General features: G+C 52.2%; 1 protein-coding gene and 1 long non-coding RNA gene across 6 annotated transcripts in view; one reads left to right on the forward strand and one right to left on the reverse strand.

The window, feature by feature from the left end:
• The window catches only part of LOC105490824 (ATP-dependent 6-phosphofructokinase, platelet type), a 66,870-nt gene extending 55,355 nt beyond the window's left edge, over positions 1 to 11,515 (reverse strand). For 3 of the 5 annotated variants that reach the window (XM_071070535.1, XM_071070533.1, XM_071070534.1), the window contains exon 1: positions 11,330 to 11,514. In XM_071070535.1, the coding sequence (XP_070926636.1) occupies positions 11,330 to 11,441 (112 nt within the window). In that variant the 5' untranslated portion in view covers positions 11,442 to 11,514. Of the gene's footprint in view, positions 1 to 9,112; positions 9,263 to 11,329 lie in introns of those variants that run through there. The other 2 variants (XM_071070531.1, XM_071070532.1) reach the window with 2 other exon arrangements.
• On the forward strand, positions 5,116 to 6,215 carry LOC139356435 (uncharacterized). Its single transcript, XR_011608380.1, has 3 exons — positions 5,116 to 5,264; positions 5,977 to 6,071; positions 6,161 to 6,215. It is a non-coding gene; the product is annotated as an uncharacterized lncRNA (long non-coding RNA).
• Positions 11,516 to 17,412: the final 5,897 nt, after the last annotated feature.

Consider the following 17,412-nt stretch of genomic DNA (forward strand, 5'->3'; position numbering starts at 1 on the left):
CAAACTACAGAATAGGTGTTTATTTGCAGCTAGCCAAATTCTGTGTGTGTGTGATTTGAGGAGATGAAAATGGATTATCGCATCACCAACTACCAACGTAAAAAACAACAGGCAATGGGCGTCAACAGAAAACAAGTCATGCAATGTTACGATCAGTAAAGTTAAAATAAGCCGGTGTATTACAAATAATCATACCTCATGAAGATAAAGGGAGGCCCCCCTTTAGAAGAACAGTGTTATACAATGCATAAGTCTGTTTACAATGTATCACAATATGTGTCTGTTTACAATATATCATCATGTAAGTCTGTTAGCCTCCATCTCGCTCTCCACTGCAGACGGATTTGGGGGAGCTGAAGTCACTAGTGTCTTGGAACCACCTCTGGACCTGGAGGGTCTGTCTTGCTGTCGTGGCTAACGAGCTCAGGCCCATCGGGAGAGGAGTGAAAAGGCACTAGGGCTGCCCCCACAGCCATGCAGCACTGCTGCTTAAGGATGAGGAGCACCTGAGCCTTCAGTGCCTTCGCTCCCAAACACACCTGAGAGCACCAAGCTTCCTCCTCCACAAAGTTAAATTTCAGAAACAGCTGTCAGGACTAAAGATGCTGCAGTTCATGGGCCATGAAGCAAGCGATGCTTCCAGTCAATAAACCACAAATGACAGGACTCTGGTCCTGCAGGGGCATCTGGGACACAGAGGCAGGTTACGTGCACTTGGACGGCGACTGGCTCAGAACACGCTTAAAAAAACCTTCAATTACGCTGGGCCAGGTTGGCGATGCTGGAGTCCCCATGACCTCTGAAAGTTCACAATTCTGAATGAGAATATCTATTTAGCTGAAAAAGCTTGGGGATACATATTTTAGAGGTAAATGCATGTTTACTATATATCTAATATGTACATACACGTATGCATATATATATGACATAGTCTTATTTACTTTATATTCAAACCTAGTTTATAACAAAAAGAATTCTAATGACCTGCTGATTAACTAGTGGCCATCTCTCAAGAACATGAAACTCAGCATTTCAAAATGCAGGTAATCTCACCCTGAACATTTCCTCCCCCCACTGTACCCTCTCTCTCTTGCCAAACAGCACGACTTTCTTCTCTGTCGCTGGTGCTGAATGCTACTGACACCCTTGCTGGCTCCTGCCTATACAACTGACAGCTGCTCCCAACACTGCCCCTGAATTCCTGACTCCCTCTGACATGAGCCACACTGTGGCCAGAAGGATTCCAACAGTTTTTTCTCTTTTGTTTGCTTTTATGCAAATAATTTATGAATATATTCTCCTTGTTTAGAAAAAAACACAAATGAAGTAACGGCCACATGAGCCCCAGCCCCTTGGAGAGCTGGGTGTGGGGCCGGGGCCTTGCTGCCGGGCTGTGTGAAGTTTCACACTGATTATTTCTTTCTACACTTTGATATTACATCCGAGATGTTTTCCATATCAGTTTCAATGTTCTCTTCTAAAGCACAAATATGACCGCGTTCCTCCAGGTTCCCAGGGCTACGAGAAGAAAACCCAAGTTCCCCTGAGCTCCCGGTCATGCCCCAGGGACCTCCCACCTGCCTGGCAGCACTTGGAGGCTCCTGTCCCTGAACCTGGGTGGCAGTCCCACCAGCCCTCCGACGCTCCGACGCTCTTCCTCCTTCCTCCTCCTCTCCTCTTTGGCTCTGGCACCTCCCAGGAAGAGGGCCTGGCTTGCCTCCCACCTGATTCCATTTATTCCTGGCAGGACAAAGCCTCCCGCCCCCTTGGTCTCACACCTGTGGGACGTCCTCACCCATCTCTCCCATGGCCAGGCTCAGCAGTGCCTGGACTCCTCAACTCCAAGGGTAGAGGCACAGCTCTGGTTCCAGGACCTTATGCTCTGCTCACTCTACTGGATGAATTAACCATCAAACACTTAGCCCGTGCCAACACTGGGAAGCAGATGATGCCGAAACACAACTAAGACCCGATCATGGCCCCTCACCCCTGCTCCTGCTCCTCCCCTGCTCACCCCTTCCTCCCCTGCTCTCTGAAGACCTCATTCCCACCGGTCTTGCATTAAGGATGATGAAGAACTCAGGGATTTTAGAAAATGTTAAGTGGAAAGAAATAGCAGAAGGAATAAAATTCTTAAAAGCTGGACATGAGGCCAGGTGCGGTGGCTCATGCCTGTAATCCCAGCACTTTGGGAGGCCAAGGAGGTGGATCACGAGGTCAGGAGATCAAGACCATCCTGGCTAACACGGTGAAATCCCGTCTCTACTAAAAATACAAAAAATTAGTCGGGTGTGGTGGTGGGCGCCTGTAGTCCCAGCTACTCAGGAGGCTGAGGCAGGAGAATAATGTGAACCCAGGAGGCAGAGCTTGCAGTGAAGTGAGCCGAGATTGCGCCACTGCACTCCAGCCTGGGCGACAGAGCCAGATTCCATCTCAAAAAAAAAAAAAATAATAATAATGTAAAAAATACAAAAAAAAAATTAGCCAGGAGTGGTGGCAGGCGCCTGTAGTCCCAGCGACTCAGGAGGCTGAGGCAGGAGAATGCTGTGAACCCGGGAGGAGGAGCTTGCAGTGAGTGGAGATTGTGCCACCGCACTCCAGCCTGGGCGACAGAGCGAGACACTGTCTCAAAAAAAAAAAAAGCTGGACATGATACACAAGGTGACCCCAGGAGACTCCTGTGCAGAGTAGAAACACACCCCAGCACTAAACTCAGTCCCTGAAGTCCCTGCGGGATTCTCCCCACCCCCCACCCCGGGGTCCACCTGTACCCACCTGGAAAGAACGGTGACACCACCCCACAGCAGGAGCTCACCATCGGCGGCCGCGGCACCCCCGGTAGCTGGGCCACCCCCAGAGTTTCACAGGTGGAGAGGGAGCCTGGGGATGTGCGTTTCTAGCAATTTCCAGGTGACGGGGCACCACACTTTTAAAAATACACAACACTAGGTCCTGAAAGGACTTCTCTGCACTCGCACGTTGGTGGGATGGAGCCCTACAATGCAAAGGGCTTTTCTTCACGTGTCCTCCTTGAGCTCAGGGGCTGGCAGCACTTGGTGGGACCTAGTAGGGAGTCCCTTGCTGACTGCACACCCACAGCCAGAGCCCTGGCCCGCATGATTCTCACGGGAAGCCCGCAGAGCTCCTGACACCTCGCTGGAGGGAGGAGAAAGCTGAGGCTCTGAGGGGGATAAACTGATTACTGGAAGGTAACGACCTTAGTGAAGTGGTGAAGCTACAGGGTAAACCCTAGTTTTATTTCCTTTTAACTTTCAAGACTTCCTGATTTCCTCTATTAGGATACCTGTGCCTTAGAGTCACCAATGGGAATTTGAAGGAAAATAATGCCTGCTGAGGCCAGATGCTCATTTAATTGCCTGGGGGTGGAGCCTGTTTGGTTCTAAGCCTTCCCTCTGAACTTCTGAATGGTGAGGACTGCAAATCAGCTGCCTCCTGCTGGGCCCTGCAGGGTGAAACCTGAGGAAGCCCCAGGAACATTCAGTGAGGGGTTAGGAGGGAGAACACGGGTGGATGAAAAGCAAGAAGGAAATATACCAGCATTCACTGGCGGGCTCTGTCACCCACAGGACAGGGATGAAGACATGCACACCTGCCGTGCGGGCTTTCACAGCCTGGCAATGAGGGCTTACAGCCTCACAGGTAAATGTCACCTGTTTCACCAGCTCCTTAAGGCTGTTCTAGGGCCCTGGCACACAGCCATTTGGGACAAAGGGCAGTTTCAGTGTCTTTCACTCCACGCTCAAGCTACAGATTGTCCTTATAGCTCAGGTATCCTGGGGATAATCCATCTTGTTTTGTTTTGGTTTTTGGAGCCCAACCCAAGAATCAAGTAACTTTCTTAAGGATTTCCAGGAGAAAACATCTTCCCACCAAAGAACCTTACCATTTGGAAAAACACCTCTTCGTAATTTGCAAAAACCCCAGTTTTCAGGGAAGTGATAATCTTGTCATGAGAACCAAAGATAAAGTTGGAGATAATGAGGGAGTGGTTACATAGGAAATCTGTGGTCATTACTCTGACCAATTATTAAATCACTTTCTTCATATGCCATACTTTTTAACAGCTTCTTACTAAACCACAGTGCAGGTAAGAGAGTCACAAGACGGCTTCTTCCTTGAGTCAGAGTCATCCCCGGCCCACACCAGGGCCTAGCAAGAATGACTTAGGTCACCCTTATTTCCTGGCTACTTGGAGGAGCTGGATTTCCCAGTTTACAAATCTCAGCTTCCTGGGATTCTGCTCTGATAAAATCTAAATTGTATTTTTTTTTTTTAAAGAAAAAAGTAAGGAATAGGCTGGCCGCGATGGCTCATGCTTATAATCCCAGTGCTTTGGGAGGCCAAGGCAGGCAGATCACGAGGTGAGGAGATTGAGACCATCCTGGCTAACAGGGTGAAACTCGTCTCTACTAAAAATACAAAGAAAACTGAGTCGGCCGTGGTGGCATGCGCCTGTAGTCCTAGCTACTTAGGAGGCTGAGGCAAGAGAATCGCTTGAACCCGGGAGGCGGAGGTTGCAGTGAGCCGAGATTGCGCCACTGCACTCCGGCCTGGGTAACCGAGCGAGATTCCATCTAAAAAAAAAAAAAAAAAAGTAAGAATAGATGAACTCAAATGAAATAATCTAGGTCTATCCTTTTACCTCCTCCGTTGTCTGGAGTAATCAAGCTCCCTGCCTCACCCTCTCTCACAGCACTGAACTGTTTTTCCTGAATTTTCCCACACTGCTGATCACTCGTTAATTTCGATGCATACATTCTTTTTGAGAAAGTCAGTTTGCCGACTCCTCCCACTGGTTTGTCAGAAAATGAGCTTACACTGCGCTGATCTCACTCCTGCTGCCAAACCTCCTTCTAGGGGTCTCTCCTTTGATAATGTAGGGATTATGTAGGCATGGGGAGGTGGGATACCAATGGGGGATTCTGTCAACGGTGCTGTTCCCCCCTCCTCACCCTCGCAGGTTCAAAGTCATCGAGCCGGGGGCCTCTCTGACTATCTGGACTGTGCAGACCACCGTGTCTTCCGGTAGGGTCAGGGGAGGGCTTGAGATAAATCTGTAGGGCTCAACCACCGGCCCACTGTCCACCTCAGGTGCCCCAAGAGCCATCTCTACCAGGCGCTATGTGGATGCATCGGTGACAAAATGGAAAGCCTCTGGTCCTGGCGGAGCTTGTTCCGATCAAGAGAGACCCGAAAGCAAGAAACACGGTGAACAAATGCATGATGCCCAGGGGTGGATGGCTGTAAGCACTGAGGAGAAAAATAACAAGTGGGGTGGGGGGTGTTAAGAGGGTGGAGGATGGGGAAGGGCTGCCATTGACAATCGGAGAGCCTGCAGACCTGCCTGAGAGTGACGTTTGGGGAAAGAAGGAAAGGGAAGAAGGTGAGGGAGGTTAGCTAAGTGGACATCTGGGAAAGAGCTCAGGCAGCAGAGGGGCTGGGGCGGGGGCGCGCTGGCAGCGTGCTGCATTCCAGGGTCCTCTGCATGGCTGGGACGGTGTCGGCCCTCCCCTGCACATCCCTCAGGGCCTTCGCAGAAACACATGGGGACCTATGTACAGGCAGCACACGCCACCCATCGCCATGACCACACTGTCCCTCAGAGGAGCCGCTGGCCACATGTGTCCCGTCCACATGGAGATGTACTTGAAGATTCTTTACACACTGGGTTTCAAAGACTTAGTATGGAAAACAGTGTAAAATATTAATAACACAATAACTGATTGTTATCAAAATAGTGGGCTGAATAGAAAATATAGGTTTTTTTACTTTTTCTTTTTTTTTTTAGATAGGGTCTCACTCTGTTGCCCAGGCTGGAGTGAACCGGTGCAGTCACAGCTCACTGAAGCCTCCAACTCCTGGGCTCAGGCAATCCTCCAACCTCAATCTCCCACGGGACTGGGACTGTAGGTGTGCACCGCCACATCTGACTAATTGTTTTGTATTTTTTTGTAGAGACTGGGTCTCGCCATGCTGACCAGGCTGGCCTCAAACTCCTGGGCTCAAGTGATCCACCTACTTTGGGCTCCCGAAGTGCTGGGATTACAGGCGTGAGTCATGGCACGCAGTGTCGCCCCCTCCCGGCCCGCCTTTCTTTAATGTGGTAACTAGATCATTTAAAATTGCATATATAACACAGGCCACCCATGCAAGCCTCAATCCTGGGAGATGCTCCTGTTGGAGAAACCTCCAAGAAGCGGATCTGCTTGGATTTGCAAACGGCCCCTCTGGCCCCAGGGGGATCTGCTGTGCAGAGCTGCTCTGTATTTGGCTCTTCAATACTGCCCTTGAGTGTACTGTGCACCTCTTGACTTTCGACCAGCACAAAGCTCCTTATTAAACGCTGACAAAAATTCCTTCCATTCCAGGTGCCATAATGGATTCATTAATCTCCTATTGATAGGTTTTTGCTGGTTTTCCTACTTTTTGCTGTTCTCAGTTTCCCCTTCCATCCTACTGGGCTCCGAAGCATTGCTTCAGAGATTTTCAATTTTATCTTATAATTAAATAATATGAACTCTACTGGGGGAAGAAAAGCAGCCCATCACACTGGTATTAAGCCTTAATATCATTTTTGCCATCTTGACTCCTATCGCTATAAAAAGTCATTTTCTGTTCCCCTCACAAAAACCACCCAAGGAATATTGCTTCAGGTACCAAAGGTGCCCATGTGGGGCTCAAGCCTGGTGTCCAATAAATATGTGTGTCATTGACCTAATGCATGTCCAGTCAATTGAAACCTCACACTTCTGACTTCGGTTTTGAGGTTGTAATCTTGAAGTCTTAACAGTTTATACACATTGACCTGAGGATAATGGAAACTTTTGATTAGAGAGGGTTGAATTCCTCTAATGGACTTCATGAATGAAGAAGACAGCTAGAACCCCTGGTTTCCTGCTCCTCAGTGGAGATTCCAGGCGGGAGGCAGGCAGCAAATGCTTGCGTTCCTGTCAAGCGCCAGGTGTGGTGCTGGGCGCCAGAAGGACACCAGTGAAGACACAGCTACACGCAGCCCTGAACATCCCTGCTGCAGCCACAGGGCCCGGCCACACCAGGGAGCTCTGTGAACTCAGGGAAGCTGGAACACCTCGGGCATCCCTTGCTCATGTGTAAAGTGGGGATAAGTCAGTGCCCAGCATCACTGAGGGCCTGCCACATAACAGAGAGTCACTAAACGCTAGCTATTCTCACTAGGATTGGAAAGGTATACTTACTCCATTTATATGAACTTTCTATAAATACTGTATTGATGTTCACGTCACCACAGGCAAAAAGGATGCCGCTTTCGCATCCAGCCCACCCTAAGGATGCACCTGGACTTCCCAGTACACTCAGCTCCACCAGGCACCAGGCCCTGCAGAAGCCACAACCTGTGACGAAGACAATGAGTCACTCTTGGTGTGTGGCACAGCGTGACGTGGCGGTGGGCACTTAGTCATGGTCAGTCCGCGATCCAGAGCTGTGGAGCTTATTTTAGGTTGAGTGAAAATCAACTTAAGTTTCCAGACATGTCTTGGGGCAACAGAAGATACCCAAAGAAGCAGAGAAAAAAAAAAAAACAAAACAAAAACCCACAGCCTGAGACAGAAGATACCCAAAGAAGTAGGGAAAAAAAAAAAACAAAACAAAACAAAAAACCCAGCCTGAGAAATACTTTCTTCATTCAAGGCCTGGGGAGTCAGGAACATAGGAAAGAGATTTTCAATTTTATATTATAATTAAATAATATGAAACTCTACTCGGGGAAGAAAAGCAGCCCATCGCGTTGGTATTAAGCCTTAATATCATTTTTGCCACCTTGACTCCTATCGCTATAAAAAGTTATTTTCTGTTCCCCTTACAAAACCACCCAAAGAATATCTGTGTAATTTTGAGCAAGTTGGGTTTTGCTCACTTTTGAGCATTAACTAGAATAAGGAGCTTCACCAAGAAAGGCCCCTGAAAAGCATGGTGGAGGCCTGACAAGATGGCTCATGTCTGTAATCCCAGCTCTTTGGGAGGCCAAGGCAGGAGGCTCACTAGAGGAGGCCAGGAGTTCAAGACCAGTCTCAGCAGCATAGTGAGATCCTGTCTCTACAAATAATAATAATAATAATAATAATAATAACAACAACAATTAGCTGGTCATGATGCTGCATTCCTGTCTTCCCTGCTACTCAGAAGGCTGAGGCAGGAGGATCACGTGAGCCCAGGAGTTTGAGGCTGCAGTGAGCTATGACGGCACCACTACACTCCAGCGTGGGTGACAGAGCCAGACATAAGTACTCTTCCTGGTCTAAGGGAGAGTACAATATTTGGAATTAGGATCAGTTTTGCTCCTACCACAATCGCGTATGCACCTCACTCCCTTACCTAAGCTATTTTTCTTTGTGAGTCTTTCTCCCCACTTCCAAAATGAAGGCATGCCTCTCTTGGGACCATCTATCTAGGCTTGGAGATAAGAATTGTAAAGCTCCTAGTACACAAAATATTTTCAACAAATGGTAGCTATGGTCATTTTAATATATGGAATTTTACCATAATTTCACATCTGACAGATAATTCCCCTGAAATTGATACTTGAATGTGAATGTGTTCTCTCATCTCCAGCTACAGGCAATAGTCTTCTATGTCAGGGAAAATCAAGTACTAATAGAGAATCAGAATGAAATGGCAAAAAGAATGGGGGCACAACAGATAAATTCTCGAGGAATAACCTACTTACTGTAAGGATTTGTAAATCTGTGGCAGCTAAGACCAGGCCCTCTAAGCACATCTGGAGGTGAACTTCCTTAAAAGAAATGCGTCCAAATGCTCCAACAGGTTCGAGATCGTATCTCGGAAGGGTAAAGCTCTTTACAGAGTCTGCAAAAAAATTGTGACTTCGGCTCTGCCAGGGAAAGAATGCCCAGGCGACCCGCCGTGGCGGGCTTCCCCAGGGACAGCCTAGGGGTGACCCATGTGGGCTCAAGGCCACCGTATTTGATGCTACCTGCAGAGCTGAGGGCAGCTGTCTCCCATTAACCCGAGGCTGTACCAACCAAGCCGCGTTCCCACATAATACTGGTTTCCAAAGTACCTTTTTCCCCAGAAGAGGCGTGGACTTACTAACCTTCAATACGTGTGACTCCTCCCAGGTGGCAAAACCAGGGCAACAGAGAACACGGCGATTCTGCCAATGTATCCTAATCTCACATGCCTGTACACAAACTCCCAAGCATTTTAGCAAGCTTTTGGACATGGAGCTCAAAAGAATGACCCATAAATATTTTCCAATACATACAGCATCTTAATGTTTTTTTCTTTCTTTTTTATTTTTTTGTAGACAATGAGTCTCACTATGTTGTCCAGGCTGCTCTGGAACTCCTGGGCTCAAGCGATCCTCCTGCCTTGGCCTTCCAATGCACTGGGATGACAAGCATGAGCTACCGTGCAGGACCCACAGCACTTAAATTCCAAAATCACCTTGAAACCCTGACCTTCCACCCGCCCTGGTGGCTTCCAGAGGTCAGTTCCTCTTCCCGTGCCAAAGGTTTCTTGTCTTTCGCGGCCCGGGTAAGGTCACTCAAGATGCTCCCTCTGCTTCTGAAGGCCTTTGACTGAGAAGACACTCTGGGTCCTATCCCGACCCCAAGGCGGCTCCATTCGTACTCGCACATCTCCCGGGCGGTTTAAGTCACGCCGGCCAGGCTCTTTCCACTTCACTCTCCTAATTTCTCCAATCCCAGCCTCTGCTGCATCACCTTTTCTTTCTCTGAGAACCCAGCCCTGCAGGAGGAACGCTGATGCTGGGATCCTTTAACTAGAACGCTAACGCAGAGCACTTCCCAGGGGCGCTGGGGGGCGGGCTGCGGGGCGGGGCCTGGCGCTGCCACCAGGGTCTCCCGCCGAGGGCGCTGGGCCTGGGGAGGCTGCGCTGCTGGCTCTGAGTGCGCGCGGCATACGGATGTCGGTGCCTGGGCGCACGGAGACGACGGGCCGGGCATCACGTAGGCGCTTGCGGCGGGCGGGGCGGCGCCCACAGCGCCCCAACCTGCAGCGCCCGCGCCCGCCCCGCGCGCTCAAGGGCGAAGGGAAGGTCACCGGGGCAGTGGGCTATGGGCCCATCCCCGGTCCATCCTTGTGCAGTGCGCGGTCCCGAAACGGGAAGAAATCCGCCATCCGGGCCTTTCCACGCATCTGCGGCAGGAGGAACCGGGAAAATAAAAATCAAAACCCAGCTCCGGGCGCGTCGCGTCTCCAGCCCGCGCTATCGCTAAGGCTCGCAGGTGGCGTTCGCCTGGGAAGCGCCGATCTACCCGCCAGGGGCTGCGCGGCCTGGGGCGCTCCACAGTCCGGGCATCGGCGCCCTCACGTGCACCCGGGGCCTGGGGCGCGCAGTCTCCACCACCTCCCGCTCTTCAAGGTTAAATGTCCTCCCAGCGCGCCCGCGTCGTGGACCCAGACTCGGGCCCTTCCTGGAGAGCCGCTTCCACATTGCAGAGCAGGGGAAGCCCAGAGCCCGCGCCGCGGCGCCGCTGACGTCCCGGAGTCCCCGCTTCCTGGTCCTTTCCGTCCGCGGAGGCTGGCGGGGAGGGCCTGGGACCCATTTTAGTTTTCGGTTTTGTCACGAGCCGGAAGGCGACAGCACATGCGAGCGCAGGAAACCCGTTTTTAAAATCTCCCAGCGGAAACGCGAGGGGCTGCCGGACCGCCTCGCAGACGCCAGGCAGGAACCCAGAGCAACCCCGCCGCGTCCCGCATTGCAGCAGCCGGGACCCCGCCCACGCCGCGCGGGGCACGAGGCGACAGGAGGCGCGCGGGGACCCGACCGTTTCTTCATCGACATGTTAGGGGGTGGCGTGGGGCGGAGTTGGGGGGCGGGGGGCCACTTAGGAAGTGATCGCGCTGTACCCACGCTTAGGAGGGGAAGCCGGGCCGGGTCCTACAGCTCAGAGGCAGAACGACCCCCGAGGGCGCTCCAGGCGACCCCCTCTGCCAGGCTCAATTTAAAACATAAACCGGAGGGGGTGGAAAGCTCACCATCTTCCGGATGGAGGTTCCTACCGCCATGTCCCTTCCTCCTCCGCCCCACCCGGCAAGGACCCCGGGGCTGCCTTGCCGGCTCATGCCGCCCCGCAGGTACCCCTGCCGCTCCCGGGCACGGGCTTCTCCCCAGTTCTCCCCATCGCTTCCCCGCTCTTCTCCCCAGTTCTTCCCATCGCTTCCCCACCTTTCCCCGCGTCCTCCCATCGCTTCCCCCCTCTTCTGCCCCGTCCCCCCATCCCCTTCGCCCTGTTCTCCCCTTCTCCGTCCGTCCCTCCCTCGCCGCTGGGAGGGGGGCGCGCACCTTGAGCATCCCCGCCGCTGGTCAGCACGCCGATGGCCTTGCCGGCCCCGGAGAGGTGCTCCAGGAACTTCCGCAAGGAGCCCTTGGGGGCCCGGGAATCGTCCGCGTCCATGGCGAGGAGGCCGAGGGCAGCCGCTAGTCCGGGTGCGCAGCAGGCAATGGGGACCCTGCCAGCGCGCGCCCGACTCCGAACCGCCGCCCCGCCCGCGCCCCCGCCCGGCCCCAGCGCCAATGGGCGGTGACGGGCGGGGCCCGAGCGCACGGGAGGGGCTGCGGGAGCGGGGGCGCGGCTCGTGGCAGGGGCAGGGAAAGGGGCAGGGGCTGGCGGGGGGATGGGTGTGGGCAGGAGCACCTACGCCGGGGTCGTCGTAGGTGGGGACCGCGCTAGCAGTGTGGGAGGCCGCAGAGGCGGGGGTAGCGCCACAGGTGGGCGGGGTCCCTGCGGGCGGGGCCGCGTTGCTGGTGCGCTAGCCTCGCGGGTGGGTTGGAGGACTCTGGTTGGGGGCTTTAGAGATGCCTGGAGCTCCCCAAGTGGGGGCAGGGGCAGCGTCTGGGGGAGCTGAGACCGCAGGGGTTCGGGGTCACATCTTTTGCGGGGCGCGCCAGGGCGGGGCGGAAAGAACGCGGGGAGCGTCTCCCGAGGGGACGAGGGAGACCGTGAGTGGGCGCGAACGCCGGGGCGGGTGGAAACCCCGCACTTGCGGGGAGCGCCGATGGCGGGGCGGGGTGGAATTGGGGCGCGGAGACCCCACCTGGATGCGGAGGTTCGCTGCAGGCCCGGCAGCTCCGGCTGTTGTCGGCGCCGAGCCCGGCCGCGCGCACAGCTTCTAGTTGCCGGCAGGATTCCTCCTGGGGCTGCGCTGGGAGCCTCGGGGGGCGGCTTCCTCGACCCCCGCCCCCAGGTTTTCTCTGCAGCCTGAGGTCGGGAAGGACGGATGGAGAGTGGATCCTTCAGGTGGTGGGAAAAGCTGAGCGCGGCGGGCTTAGCTATGACGAAGCTGCGATTTCCTGGGCCCATGGGGGCTGTGGCGCTCCTGGGCTCCCAGCCCGGCCCTTGGGGAGAAGCCTTGGGGTGGAGGAGGGTATCGGGGCGCGACCCTCAGAGACACCTGGGCGCGCGAAAGTCAGAGTGGGGCAGGAGGAGGCGCAACAGGACTGGCCTGGGAGGGAGGCGGGACGACCCTTCCTCCCCACGGACACGCGCGCTGCGGTACGCTGTGTCGACCTCGGCCGGCTCCACTGGCCAACTCCACGTGCTGAAATACGCGCATCCAAAGCGCTGTGCCAATTGCCCATCCACAGCTTAACAGCCTGGTGCCAGTTACCTGCCATGGGAGAGGGAGCAGCCCCCACAAAAGCACGGGCTTATGGGGTCCCGGTTCCTTCAGTGCCCACCCCACGAAGAAGGGCTCCCAAACAGCCCCACTCGAGGGCTTTCCGGAGGATAGTCCTGCGCAGTGGGTGTTTGTTGAACAGACAAGAGACGACAAAAGAGACTAAGAAGAGTTTTGTGGGGAAACTGAAGTAATCGCAAAGGAGAGTCTCGCCAAAGGGCAATCCTGGGGAAAAGATGGAGAGGCATGGATTTTTCTTGGATGTGTGCCTCATCCTGGGGCTCATCCTGCTGAGCATCAAATATTCATTGCAAAAGAGGGAAAAAAAATATGCTGCGGACAATGCTGGATGGTCTGCTCTCTCCCTTGGCCAGAATTAACGGCGAAATTCCTAACCCCTCGTGGTCCTCAGAATCACCTGTCCTATGCACACCCCAACTAAACCACTGAAGTCCAGTTTCTGGGAGCGCAGCCAGGGAATGTGCATTTTTAAGCAAACCACCTAGGTTACTCTGATGAATGCAAAGTCAGAGAGCGCTGCTCTCATGCACTGAGCCTGAGCATTATTCTATTAATAAAAAAGGAGAGGAGAATCCTGGGTGTCTTAAGGTGGCAGTTGAGTGGCCTTTGCCTTCTGGCGGGCAGAAGAGCAGACGGAGGCTCTAAGCACCTGCACCCACCGCTGGGCTCAGGATCTGTGCTGGAGAATAGAAGGGCTAATTTAATTATTCATGCCTTTTTAGAGCATATTACATGTGGCGAAGGTGGAGCACACTGAATTTTATTTTAGCCAAATACCCCTTATCTCCTTATACAATTGATATTTTTATATTGAACATTAGGGGATTGGTCATTTGTCATCAAATTGTCTGTAATACAGAAAACGATAGATACAACCTAACAGTTCAAACATGAGCTAAATAAATGATGGTAAAAATATACGCTGCAGTAATATTTAATTGCTGTTATTGCTACGAAGATAAGTGTCTACTGACATGGAAATATATTCAGGACATACAAATAAGTGAAAAGGCAGGCCTAGACGCAGTGTGAGCCTCTGTGCGTGTGTGTGTGTGTGTGTGAGTGAGTCTGCATACATATGTAAATGTTTCTGAGCATTTTATTTCCTTTCTTTTGCTTAGTACAGGTAATGCCATTTTTCTCTCTGATGAACAGGTATTGTTTAGGGAATAGAAATAGTTAATTAAAAACAATAAAATTTAGAGTGTCAAGACCCCCAAGGTTACGGATTATGTTCAAAAGTTTGTCTGTGTATAAGGGCTGGGGTCAGGGTGGTCACTGACCGTCCTCACACATCTGTTCTCATGAGTCTGGCCCATTGCTCAGTCAGTCAAGGAATTAACATATATTAATATATACCTGTAGCAAAGATGGAAAAGAATAGCTATGGCTCTTTTGTTTTGTTTTTGTTTTTTGCAAGTCATGTATTTTAATGGTGCTACAACTAGAGGTTTTTTTTTTTTTTTTAAATCTTGGGTCTTAGCAATGAATCTTCTAATTCAAGAGGAAGATATTACATGCCATGCTGACCGTACAGCTTCCACCCAGTAGGACCTGAGGTGTGTGTTTGTTCTTTATTGTCCCTTGACAGATTACTCCAAAGTGTGGCCCACACCAGCACACACTTATACCCCAGGAATGATTACTCCTTGGGCCAGGAGTTCAGGCAGGCTTCACTGGGCCCTCTGCCCCAGGGGCTTTCCACAGCTGCAGCAGGTGTCTGCCCAGGGCTGCTGTGTCTTCTGAAGGCTCAGGCTCATCAGGGGAGGAGCTGCTTCCACGCTCGCTTCTGTGTTGCTGGCAGGATTCTGTTGCTTGCAGGCTGTTGGACTGAAGGCCCCAGATTCTCCGTGGCATCAGCTTCAGGTTGCCCTCTGCCCTGGGCAGGTGACGGGCTTTGCCAGAACTAGCACCTATCAAGAGCCAGGGGGAGAGTTCCAGTGGATGGAACCTGCAGCCCCCCCACAATCCAATCTCAGGAGAGACCGCCATCTCTTTTGCCTGTTTCTATTCATCAGAAGTGAGCCACTGAGTCCAGCCCTCTTCAAGGGTCTGGCTGTGAACACTAGGGGCAGCGGCCAAGGGGAGCCACTTGGCAGGGGAGGTGCTGCCTGGGACCCGCCTAGGACAAGGTGAAGGAGAACATGCATAGGGACAGCTGCCCTTCCCACTTGCCCTCTGTGGTGAGCGCAGGAGTTGCCAATGTGCCCTAAAGGAGTTCTGGCATCCCAGGAGGGAAGCAGCTCCCAGCCATGGGGGCACCATGACCCAGTGCCCCAGCATGTGGGGCTGCACATTCCAGGGCTACCTGAGCTTCAGCCTCTTCCCCTTCCCTGCTGTCTCGGCCTGTGCATGGAGTGGGCATCTCAAATCTGCAGGGCCCAAACTGAGCTCAGGCCTCTGCACCCCCGCACAACCCCCCACCACTCAGTGTTCCTCACCTCAGCTCCTGGTGACTCCAGCCTCCCAGGGGCGCAGACTGAAGCCTTGCAGTGCTCCTTCACCCCGGCATCTAAGTCCCTCAGGAAAGTCCCTATTGGCTCTTCATTGCATCTGGAGCCACTGGGGCCAGGCCACCACCTTTGACCTGGACCAGAACAGGCTCCCTCCTCATCCCCTGCTCTGCCCCAACCTCCACCCCACCTCCATGTCTCGGGTGTCCTCAGCTTCAAAGTCAGGGTGCACCTATCAGGATGTAATTCAGGCATCTTCTCTGCTGACTCGGAGTCACAGGCCCCACACATGGCCCACTGGCCTGTCCTCTGGTCCCATCAGATTCTGGTACTGCCCAGAGGCCCATACAGGCACCCGACAACCTCAGGCCCAGCCTGCTCTTTCCTCAGCCCAGGCCCTCCTCTCCCTACCCACTCTGCCCACCTTCCTCAGGTCTGTCTTGCAAGGTATCCTGCATGGTGAGGCCTCCCCAGATCACCCTCTTAGAAATTTTGTGCTCCACGCACACTCTTGTTCCCTCCCTGCTTCTCTTAAAACATCCTCGTCAGTGTCACACATGGGGCATTTCACCTATCTGCTGGGCTTCTCGACAGGATCCCCGCTGAACTCTGAATGCCATGGATTCAGAGATCTCTGACTATTCCCTGCTGCAGGCCCAGGGCAAAGCAGAGCCCAGGACAGAGTGAACCTGTCATGGGTGCTGCTGAATGAATGAATGAAGGGGTGAGTGAGTGAAGGAGTAAATGAGTGAGTAAATGAGTGAATGGGTGAGTGAGTGAGTGAGTCAGTGAATGAGTGAGTGAGTGGATGAGTGAAGGAGCAAATGAGTGAGTGAGTGGGTAAATGAGTGAATGAGTGAATGTGAGTGAGTAAGTGAATTGCTGAGTGAGTGAATGAGTGAATGAGTGAATGGATGGATGAGTGAATAAGTGGGTAAGTGAATGAATGAGCGATTTAGTGAATGAGTGAGTGAATAAGTGAGTAAGTGAATAAGTGAGTGAATGAGTGAGTGAGTGAATGAGTGAGTGACCGAGGGAATAAATGAGTGATGGGTGAGTGAGTGAATGAATGACTTAGTGAATGAGTGAGTGGGTGAATGAGTGAGTGAGCAAATGAGTGGATAAGTGAATGAATGGGTGAGGGAAAGAGTGAGTGAATGAGTCAGTGAGTGAACAAGTAAATGAGTGAGTGAAGAAGTGAGTGAGTGAATGAACCAATTAGTGAGTGAATGAGTCAATAAATGAGTGTGTGAATAAAGCGTGAGTGAATGAGTGAGTGAGTGAGTGAATGAGTGAGTGAAGAGGTGAATGAGTGAGTGAATGAGTGAATGAGTGAGTGAATGATTGAGTGAATGAATGAGGAAATGAGTGAGTGAGTGAATAAGTGAGTGAATGAATGAATGGGAGAGTGAGTGAAAGAGTGAGTTAGTGAATGGCTGAGTGAGTGAATGAGGGAGTGAATGAGTGAGTGAATGGGTGAGTGAATGAGTGAATGAGTGAGTGACTGAGTGAGTGAATGGGTTAGTGAATGAGTGAATGAGTGAGTGAATGGGTGAGTGAGTGAATGGGTGAGTGAATGAGTGACTGAGAGAGTGAATGGGTTAGTGAATGAGTGAGTGAATGAGTAAATGAACGAGTGAGTGAGTAAAAGGGTGAGTGAATGAGTAAACGACTGAGTAAATGAGTGAGTGAGCAAGTGAAGGAGAGAATGAGTGAATGAGTGAGTGATTGAGTGAGTGAATGGGTTAGTGAATGAGAGTGAATGAGTAAGTGAATGGGTGAGTGAGTGAATGGGTGAGTGAATGAGTGAGTGAGTGAATGGGTTAGTGAATGAGTGAATGAGTAAATGAGTGAGTGAGTAAAAGGGGTGAGTGAGTAAACGACTCAGTGAGTGAATGAGTGAGTGAGCGAGTGAAGGAGTGAATGAGTGAGTGAGTGAATGAGTTAGCGAGTGAATGAATGAGTGAGTGAACGAGTGAGTGGGTTGCTCAGGGGAGATGAGGACCGGAGCTGCCCTCTGGCCGCTACAGTAGACAGGAGCTGAAGGAGTCCGAAGCGTGGGATGTGCCCACTCGGTACATACACCCTGCTCAACACATCCCCAAAGAAACCCAGCCTCACCTGAGTGGTCTCTTGAGAATTGTTAGTAACAACCTTTTTTCCCAATATTTCACATGTGCAGGATGATTTCTTACTTTCCTTTAAAATGCCAATCGTTTTTTGGACTTGGAATTCTCCACTACTGGTCCACGCCACTGTATTCTGCCGTAGGGGC

Source organism: Macaca nemestrina, chromosome 9 (assembly GCF_043159975.1).
Source record: "Macaca nemestrina isolate mMacNem1 chromosome 9, mMacNem.hap1, whole genome shotgun sequence".
In the NCBI taxonomy this organism is placed as follows: Eukaryota; Metazoa; Chordata; class Mammalia; order Primates; family Cercopithecidae; genus Macaca; species Macaca nemestrina.